This window comes from Oryzias latipes, chromosome 22 (genome assembly GCF_053564925.1).
Source record: "Oryzias latipes strain Hd-rR chromosome 22, Olatipes_Hd-rR_3.1".
In the NCBI taxonomy this organism is placed as follows: Eukaryota; Metazoa; Chordata; class Actinopteri; order Beloniformes; family Adrianichthyidae; genus Oryzias; species Oryzias latipes.
In genome coordinates, this window is record NC_136258.1 from 29,644,930 (window position 1) to 29,655,000 (window position 10,071).

Here is a 10,071-nt window from a genome sequence, read left to right on the forward strand (position 1 = left end):
AATATGAGATGAAGAGGAAGCAGTGAAGACTCCTGGTGGGCCGCTCAGTCCTCCAGGAGGTCAGAACAGAAGAATGAAGAGTGGACTGAGGCGTCGTTCTGACGTTGGCTTCTCCCCTTCAACCAGGAACCGTAGTGATGGTAGTTGATGCCCAGCTGCATCATGGCCTATCATCGGAAGGATCTGCAGGATATTCCCAGGATCTGACGGTTTGATCCGCACAGCAGAGGTTAAAGTAAAGGACCGTACGTGCATGCGACCAGTGAGACGCCTCATCCGACTACCTGCTGACCCGCAACCAAGTGAACAGTAAACCTGCTGCAGGGCTGACTGTAGACTGAGGCGTTGTTTCTAAAGTTTGCGGCCGTTCTTTGAGTTAATAAAATCATAATTTGTAAACAGAGGAGCAAATGGCCATGTTTCCAGAGCAGCTCAGTTTGATTAGCTTGAGTGTGCGTCCATGAGAGCGCTGAGCCCATTTATTGTGTTTGTATTAGGGTGAAATCTGCTAGTTTGTTGTTGTGGACATTTGCTGCTAACTTAACAGGTTCAGCTAGTTTGGTTTAGAAGTTTATTGGATTAGAAGTTTATTGGATTTATTTAGTTCCTACAGTTAATATCATATGTTTTTTGAGTATTAATGCTGTAGAGGTTTGTGGAATGTTTGTAAGGTGCAGATATAACAGGCTAAGTTGTTATTACTAAGACTTATTATTCTGGGTTTGGAGTTTGAAGTCACTGAAAAGGTCACATAACCAAAGCTGAGTCCCTGATTGGTTGACCACTGCAGGATCTCAGATCGCGTCTGCACATTGACCTAACATCGAAACTCGACGCCCCTGACTCCTGAATCGAGTCCCGACTGTCCCTACAGGTGGATACGGTACGTTACTGAAATATTCAGACGTTCTGGTATCCGGTGATGGTTTCTGACATTTTCCATCTGTGATGTTTTTTCTTTGTTTTGTCAGCAGAAATCAGGTGGTCTGGATGTTCCTGCATTGTTGGATCTCTTCACTTATTAAAGAAAAAAAAAGAAGGATGTTTTTGTTTCAGCCATTAAGAAATATAAGGAATCACAGACGGAATTTAGTTGCATTTTTTATTTCTGTGAAGGGTCACATTCACCCGGTTTCTTCTGACTGGGGATTTCTCATTAATCCACTGACTCCAGATCTTTCTGTTCCTGGTGTTTGTCCTCCTGGAGGTCTGGACTTTCCGGGAGGCCCTCCTCCGGTAGGCCCTCTTCCGGTAGGCCCTCTTCCGGGAGGCCCTCCTCCGGGTCCTGGTTACCCACAGAGAGTTCCTGTGATTGGCCAGCGCCTTCCTCAGGAGAGGCAACATGGGAAATCTGGAAGGAGCAGGCGATCTCCTTCAGGAGGCTCTGTTCCGCCTTCAGTTGATCCAGTTTCTCTGTCAGCGCAGTCGTGAGCGCCGATGCTTTGGGACAGGGAGGGGTGGCGGCCTCCTGGACTGGGGGCTCCACTTTTGGGCCGTCCTCCTGCTCGGTGGCAGTCGTGTCTCCTTGTCCTCCCTGGACCTTCTCAAAGAGGCTCTTCCTTTCCCCCTGCAAAGCCCGGCAGAGGTTCTCCAGCTTCTGATTCTTGATGGTGAGAAGTTCAAACTCCTTTTCCTTAATCGCTTTCTGTACAGAACAGAGAAATGCGGTTTATTGTGGATCTGGTCTGGACCTCTCCAGAGACGTGTCCTGATGGGGAGGAGAGCCGTCTCTTACATCTGCCACCATGTCAACCAGGCTTTTGTTGCAACCATCGAAGCGACTTTTCCACGACTGGCATTCTTTCTCCAGCTTCTTCATTTTCTTTGCCATCTGAACAACAAAAGGTGTCGGGTTGTGAGAAGGAAAGACACAATCTGGAAAATGCAGCTGTTTTCAGGTTTCTCTGAGATGTTCAGGAAGTCCGGCAGGAGGAAACCTGTAGAAATCCGTTTCCTGCAGCTTACTCTGTCCATGTCTTGTTTGAAGCCGCTGTAGACGCTGGTGCTCTTGGACACCGTGCCCTGGAACTCGTCAAACTTCCTGGAGTACATGTCGAGCTGCGGAGGAAGGCGAAACCATCAGACACATCTCCATGAAGCCCACAGCAGATCCAAAGCGGCGCCTCTACCTGGTTCCTCATTTCGCTCTCTTGAGCTTTCAAAGCCTTCAGCTGCAGCTTGTATTCTTCTGCCTGTTTGAGCAGCTGTGGGCAGAAACATGGACAGTCAAAGTGAGGCTTTGGTCTCCTGCAGGTGAGAAGTTGCACCCGTTAAAGTCCGCACCATATGCTTCTCCAGCTTGTGCTTCTCATCGGCTTCTTTCAGGAACAGGTTCGCTTGTGACAGTTTGGTTTCCAGGAGCTTCTCCTTCAGGTCTCTGTGCTTGAAGACCTTTTCCAGGTTCTGGAAAACATTCACGGTAGTTTAGGAGAAGGTTTTTCTGATCAGACTGACGGCGACGCCGTGGCAGGCTCCTCACCGCCTCCCGCTGGTCGTACTGTGAAATGAGTCCCTTCAGCTTCTCCGCCAAAGCGCCGTTCTCCTGACACAGCTTGGTGTTGCGGCTGCTGTGCTCCTCGATTTGGGCCTGGATGTCGCTGAGCGTTCCCTGGAAATGCGTGGTGATCTCCTTCCTCTTCAGGTCGTCTTCTCGGCACCTCTGCAGGGTCTCCTCCTTCAAAAAAGAGAAAAAGAATCCTGAACCGTCTGTTTCCTTGATTTAGTTTTTAATCAACAGATGAAAGAATAGAAATAAATGAAGAATAAATACTGAAATAACTGGACGAAACATCAAACGGAATTATAGCTATTTAATTTTCACAATACAGAAACATCACATATATATTTATTATTATTTCAAAGGATTTTTCTGGAACATCTGAGTTACTTTTCTTACTAAATGAACCATAATAACTTATTTTAAAAATGTGGCTTTAAAACAGTTATTAAATATATGAACATGTGCAGCTGAATCCATTGATTCCTATTTTGACTTTAATGAAATCTGACCGACAGCTGAACCTCCCCTCTGAGTATTTTTTAATTATTATAACTGTATTCTGCTTAAGTATAGTTTATATTTTCTACAACGTCAGGATTTTTCATTATTTCTTTTATGGCATCAAATGTTTTTTATGATTATTTCTGGGACTTCTTTTGAAAGTTTTAAAGTTGTTTTTTTAAGATTGGGGAAGGATTTATACGGCTTTTCTTCTACCTGGTCCTTTTTGAGCACCTTTTTCCTTCTGATTAGTCAACGGCTTTATTCTGTCATTAGAAATCAAAGGAAATCAGATCAAATGTTTTCCTTTTGGGCCTTACAGAAGCAGAAAGTTTCCTTCTTGAACCTTAAAAACATAGAAAAACATTGTTTTAATATTTTGTTTTAGTATCTTAGAGATCACCTCATTTAACATCAGTGGATCAATCAAACACTGATTTCATAATTTGAGGATTGATTTCAATGTCTTTGTTTTAAATTCTATCTTTTCTCTTCTGTCTGTCTGGTTGTTTTTCTGGTTTAGTTGAGGATTCAGGAAGTTGAAGCTGTAAAATATCTCCTCCTACTCCCTGTTGGAGATCTCGAATGACCGTCGGCGTCTTGCTCCTCTGACGGCTCTTGAGCAGAGACTGGACCCCCCCGGCCGGTTTACCTTCAGAGTCTTGTTGTGTCTCTGCAGCTCCCTGCAGAGCCCTTCCAGTTTGCTGCGAGCCAGCACGGCCCGGCTGTGCTCGCCCTGCAGCTGGTCCTTCTCCTTCAGCACCTGGAGAAGTTTCTTCTGCAGAAGCTTCAGCTGCTTCTGGTCACTGCGGTGCTCCTCCAGCTGCAGACAGGTTAGCATGTTAGCGTGTGTGTTGGCGTCAGCCCTCACCGGGGTCAACCTTCCTCACCAGCTCAGCGTGCTTCTTTATGATGGCCTCCAGCTTCTGTTCAGGAGAATCCAGTTTGTTCAGACTCTGCATGAGCAGCATGGCTTCCTTCCCTGAACAAACACACAATGTTAGGGTTATTTGACCCAACAACACCAGGAGAATCATTCTGCAGTGGAAGAGAGGAGGACATTTGTCAACTGTCCTGGGTTTATTTGACTCAGAGGAACATCTCAAACTCCAAGTACCTCCGTTGACCTCAGCACCACCATATGAACCGCTGTTAGGTGGTCCACTTCAGTCCCGAGAGCTCTACAGACCAGAGCAGTGTTGTTCTGATAAAAAAACTTCTATTTCAACTGCTGCAAGTTGGAAATACAAACGTTGGTTTCAGTTTCTACTTAAAATCACGGGAGCTCGCTGTTGCGCCAAGGATACATAAACTCAAATGGAGTTGCGGTTCCTTAATTGCAAACGCGTGACTCTGGCGCGACACTCGCAGAACATGAGTTATGTGAGATTAACCTTTTCGTCTCTATTCCAATTCCGTTGAGGTCTCCATCCCCCTAAGAGAGGGGCAGACTTGGTTTAACCCTTGTGCTGTCCGAGGCACGTTAACGATGGGAGTTGGGTCATCTAGACCCACTAGACAGTGCACTGAACCTTTTTTCTTCAATGATTTGTGATCTTCACTGGTGTCCATGAAATCCTCTCCACCTTTGTTATGGTAGGGAGAACACGTCAATGTAAGGGTGGGGTCATCTGGACCCCATAAGATAGCACAAGGGTTAAAAGGCGGGAAAATGCAGGTAAAGTCTGGTTCGGTCTGCTCTGGTCTGTAGAGCTCTTGGGACTGAAGTGGACCACCTAACAGCGGCTCATATGGTGGTGCTGAGGTCCAAAACAATATCTGACCAGGATGTGAACCATGGAGATGTTTGGTCATAATTCACAGCTCTGTCAATGACAAAAAACTGGACTAGGAGATCGTTAAACGGAAAAACCTCCAGACAACTGTTAAGCACAGTGGTGGAAGTCTGGTTATCTGGGCCTGTTCTGGACCCGAAGCTCCCTAAAGCTTCTGTGAGGTCAACCATTAACGTTTGAACTTCAAGTTCAGCCCATTGAACGGAAATTCCTTCAGAAAACAGAATCTTTACACGGCGGGTGTTTTGGCGGCGCTGTGGTGGACCGGCGAACTGACCGGGTGAACCCGATAGCAGCTGGACAGACCAGCAACTAAACAGGAAGTAGCCAGTGTAGAAAATGAAGGTATGGATGGAAGTTTGCTCTTTGACCTGGTTCTGACCGTTAGAACCTTTTAGAACCAAATGGTGAGAATTAAAGCAGAGGATGTAGTCTTCCTTTTAGCAAATACTATTCCACCTACACACACACTGCACTAACAGCATTTCTTTAGTCAAATAGGCTGAATCCAACACGACGAAGAAAACACCTAGATTTTTCAGCATTTTCTTCTCCAGTTTCTGGTCCTTGCGGCCGTCTGCCTCTTTGGCGGCGGTGACCTCCTCTGCATCCTCTGGCTCAGCTGGAATCTGGGCTGCCTGGTAGGTGCTAATGATGTCCTCCAGCTGTTGGCCGAGGTCCTCTGTCAGGTCAATGTGGTGATCCTGGGCCGGCGTGGCATTGGGACCCACGGGGGCGGAGCAGCTCTCCTGACAAGCCTCCATTACGACAAGCTGGTACCGAAACAAGGACGACAGCTGGCTCTGCGGAGGAGCGCAAGGCCGCCATTAGAACTGTCCTTAGCAACAGCTGGAGCACAGCGAACACCGGTCTTCTGTTTTTAACGGGTAAACAAACGGTGATTCTCATTTTAAGCAGCCGTGAGGCGGCAGAAACAAAAACGTGGGTCAGAATTTCACTACGTGGTCAGAATCTACAAAAATCTAGTATCTGAAATTTCCCCAAAGTCTGCAAAAAACCAGTGTGCATCGATGATTGCCAACCATAGACCATAATGCATTGCGTTTGAACAATTTTTGTACAAAAAAAGGATTTAAAAACGCTTTTATAAACCATCCAAGTTTTCATCATCATTGATTCGTAAAATGTCTTTGCCAAATATTTGCATTGATTAGGTTTTTACTTAGTGAAATCGGTGACGTCATATTTGCGTTTAGAAAAAGAAGTAAGGAGCGTGAAAACCGGGTGTCCACTTAAGCTAATGGGGGCAAACATGGAGGGCCCACCTATGTTCTGCGTCCTGATTGGCTGTTGTCCATCAATCTCTTCGACAAATGCATTTGTTCTACCGGATCTACATAAATCTTTACCCGCATTCTCATTTTATAAATCTTGGATGTTGTTTTTTATCAAGGTTGGAACTTTTAGGGGTTTAGACAAAAAAGAGAAAAGTGTGAAGATGTTCCTGCCTGTCTGAGACACGGGGATAACGTGAAGTGAGGAGTTCTACAGCCTTAAACGTCTGTCATCCTACAGGGGGTTATTTTGACACCGTACACTAAGGAGCAGCGCACACAATAATACTACAATGAATGTAAGAACTCTTGAAGAGCAGCAGGGAAGTCTGTTTTGTTCATTGTTTTCAGTGCAGCGGATGGCGGAGCTCCAACAGAGAGGGAGAAGCTTCTCCAGAACCGTTCCCGGTAGTTTCCAGCCTACCTTGGTGGACTTGAAGGAGAAGTGGAGAAAAAGACTGAAGATGTTTCTCTGGACAAAAACAAACAGAGATCAAGGATTATTCAGAGGTTTCCAAACAGAATCTTGAAGTGGACGATCAATCTAAGGATCAGGCACTGGAGAAGACCGATCAGCTGCGTTTGTGCGCTTCATGATGCGTTTGGTGAGAACAGCAGACAGACTGAGACCACAGTCAAAAGATAACTGGGTTTTATTCAGAAACTGGTTTAGGGTGAAAGCTGCTGATGTTATGGTGATGTAACGGCGTCTTTCTCGTTTCACTAGAAAGCTTCCTCATTCTGTTTCCGTATTTATTACCAACCAGGACGAGATCCTCTTAACAGCAATGGAGGCAGCTTTCAGAGGTTTTGACCATAAAAAGGTAAGAAAACTAACTTCTGCTCAGCTGGTAGCTTATCTATTATGTCTACAGTTTTTTATGTTCGTTGCAGAGGATGGTGGTGTATTTATTAGCTGTTTAACTTTTGCTTTAGTTTAAAGTTTCATAAAGTGTGTGTGGGGGGGTTGATTGGCAGGTGGGTATCCTTGTGTCCCGCTCAGTTCGTCCATCTTTGGGGTAGGTCTCCATGTTTAGGTCTGTTTCTAAAAGTGGTCTTTTAACGAGGATGATGCAGTTTTTAGCCAAAATCCAAAAATCCCCTCGAAGCTGTTGGTGGTACAATTGGCACAGAGTAATCCTACCCCCTTCTCCCATCATCCATCTGTTTACAAACACTCCCTCTAGCTTACAGCCCCTCACAACCCCCAACCTAACGTCAGAGCAGCATCAGATCCATCCATCCGTCCGGTTCTGATCCAGATTCCAGCTCAGACCAGGAAAACAGAGACGTTCATAGATCTGTTGGTCTGCAGGTGGATGATCAGAAAGGGGAGGAGCTAGGAGGTCGTGGCCCACCGGGCGTATTTTCTACATCACAGACACGATAACAGCTTTTTTTCAGCTGCTCCTGATCTGCATTGATTTGGATAAAGAAATGCGGCTTTAAGATCTTTTTTCATTTAATTTTTTATAAACGTCCTCCACTATGACATGAATGCTACTGAACGTGTTAAAAACCCCAGAAAGAGCGCCTTGATGGGAGTTTTCACAGCACAGCCGTGCGTTCTGCCGTCGCCGGCTGTGATTTTGTCAGCTTGTGTCAGTCTTGTACAGATCCTGTTTGTGAGCATAAAATTAGTGCAGCCTTGGCGCTGCCTGTGCTTTCACAAGCGCAGCACATGGCACCTGTTCCACAGCCACTAGCTATTTTAGGAACTTCTTAATATGGGAGCATTATTTATTTATTTACTCTCTAATCTCCTCGTAGTGAAGCCAGAATCGGCGGTTGTGACACCAACAGCTCTCTGGTCTCTATCTAGCTCAAATAACAGAGAGGTCCAGCAGCAGCAGCTCAGTTCTGTGAAGGATCTGCTGTAAATTCAGCATTTTGACTGAGGAACGCGTTCAAACAGAGACTTGACAAAGACTCGACGGAGCAGGGATGGATTTCTCACTGCGGTTAACAGCCTCTCAAACAGCTGCTAGGTTGCGTGCAACACTTGTTAGTATGTTAATGAGCGGATTATTTCCAGCAGAGGCTTTTTCGTGGTTATTTTTCATGGTTATTTCAGTGCAAAGGCCTGCTGAGAAGCAGGACAGTGAGAAGACACGGTCTTACCAGGACCAAAGGCCGGAGGGGAATAGGCAGCGTGTCGAGGGGCTCGGACGACCTGCCACCACAGACCCAACAGCTGTGATAAGACCTCCTCAAAATAAACCAGGGAGGGGGCTCAGTCTGACAGGGAGAGGCAGGACGCTCTGCTGCAGGGTCAGAGCTCCCCCACGGCTCAGAAGGTTTTCCTCTAAACTGGTTCATGCAAAGCCTGGTCTGCTCTGCGCCGCCGCTGCCACAGCGTTGCTGCTCCTCGCCGTATAAACGCAGGAGCTGATGCTGACAAATAAACCCAGAATGCAGTTTCACAAGGTGAGCGCTATTCTTAGAAGCGTTCATTTATTCTTCCTGCTGCTGTGATGACGGCAGAGATAAATTCACACGTGAAGTCGTCCCTGGAAGGACTTCGCCCCACTTTTCACGCCTTCTTTTTTTAACCTTCAATTAAATGGAGGTGATTTCCAAATAAAATCATGTCATATCGCTGAATATATATATATGATTTAGAATCATCACGCATAGATGGAAACATTTCAGATCAGGATGTGTTCAGCTAAAGGTCAGTCCTCTGAAAACGGATCCTTTCCATGTCCTCAACGTTTGGTTTGAGTTTCTGCATCAATGCTCTGTGGTTTGGAGACCACCGTCAGCGTGTGGAGCTGCTGAGCTGGAGCAGTCCAGGTTCCTCCATAAGTTTTTACATTGTCTGTCTTCAGGTCGTCTGCGTTGTCTGTCTTCAGGTCGTCTGCGTTGTTTGTCTTCAGGTCGTCTGCGTTGTCTGTCTTCAGGTCGTCTGCGTTGTCTGTCTTCTGGTCGTCTGCGTTGTCTGTCTTCAGGTCGTCTGCGTTGTCTGTCTTCAGGTCGTCTGCGTTGTCTGTCTTCAGGTCGTCTGCGTTGTCTGTCTTCAGGTCGTCTGCGTTGTCTGTCTTCAGGTCGTCTGCGTTGTCTGTCTTCAGGTCGTCTGCGTTGTCTGTCTTCAGGTCGTCTGCGTTGTCTGTCTTCTGGTCGTCTGCGTTGTCTGTCTTCAGGTCGTCTGCGTTGTCTGTCTTCAGGTCGTCTGCGTTGTCTGTCTTCAGGTCGTCTGCGTTGTCTGTCTTCAGGTCGTCTGCGTTGTCTGTCTTCAGGTCGTCTGCGTTGTCTGTCTTCAGGTCGTCTGCGTTGTCTGTCTTCAGGTCGTCTGCGTTGTCTGTCTTCAGGTCGTCTGCGTTGTCTGTCTTCAGGTCGTCTGCGTTGTCTGTCTTCAGGTCGTCTGCGTTGTCTGTCTTCAGGTCGTCTGCGTTGTCTGTCTTCTGGTCGTCTGCGTTGTCTGTCTTCAGGTCGTCTGCGTTGTCTGTCTTCAGGTCGTCTGCGTTGTCTGTCTTCAGGTCGTCTGCGTTGTCTGTCTTCAGGTCGTCTGCGTTGTCTGTCTTCAGGTCGTCTGCGTTGTCTGTCTTCTGGTCGTCTGCGTTGTCTGTCTTCAGGTCGTCTGCGTTGTCTGTCTTCAGGTCGTCTGCGTTGTCTGTCTTCAGGTCGTCTGCGTTGTCTGTCTTCAGGTCGTCTGCGTTGTCTGTCTTCAGGTCGTCTGCGTTGTCTGTCTTCAGGTCGTCTGCGTTGTCTGTCTTCAGGTCGTCTGCGTTGTCTGTCTTCAGGTCGTCTGCGTTGTCTGTCTTCAGGTCGTCTGCGTTGTCTGTCTTCTGGTCGTCTGCGTTGTCTGTCTTCAGGTCGTCTGCGTTGTCTGTCTTCAGGTCGTCTGCGTTGTCTGTCTTCAGGTCGTCTGCGTTGTCTGTCTTCAGGTCGTCTGCGTTGTCTGTCTTCAGGTCGTCTGCGTTGTCTGTCTTCTGGTCGTCTGCGTTGTCTGTCTTCAGGTCGTCTGCGTTGTCTGTCT

General features: G+C 46.9%; 1 protein-coding gene across 1 annotated transcript; it reads right to left on the minus strand.

Moving 5' to 3' along the window:
• Window positions 1–1,088: 1,088 nt before the first annotated feature.
• Window positions 1,089–8,464, minus strand: txlnbb (taxilin beta b). Its single transcript, XM_004082062.4, has 11 exons — window positions 8,214–8,464; window positions 6,517–6,564; window positions 5,327–5,600; window positions 3,892–3,983; window positions 3,654–3,824; window positions 2,480–2,674; window positions 2,284–2,403; window positions 2,130–2,204; window positions 1,966–2,058; window positions 1,736–1,831; window positions 1,089–1,645 (listed from the first exon to the last, which is right to left on the minus strand). The coding sequence occupies exons 1-11, from the start codon at window positions 8,409–8,411 to the stop codon at window positions 1,157–1,159; spliced, it is 1,851 nt and encodes a 616-aa protein (XP_004082110.2). The 5' UTR covers window positions 8,412–8,464; the 3' UTR covers window positions 1,089–1,156.
• Window positions 8,465–10,071: the final 1,607 nt, after the last annotated feature.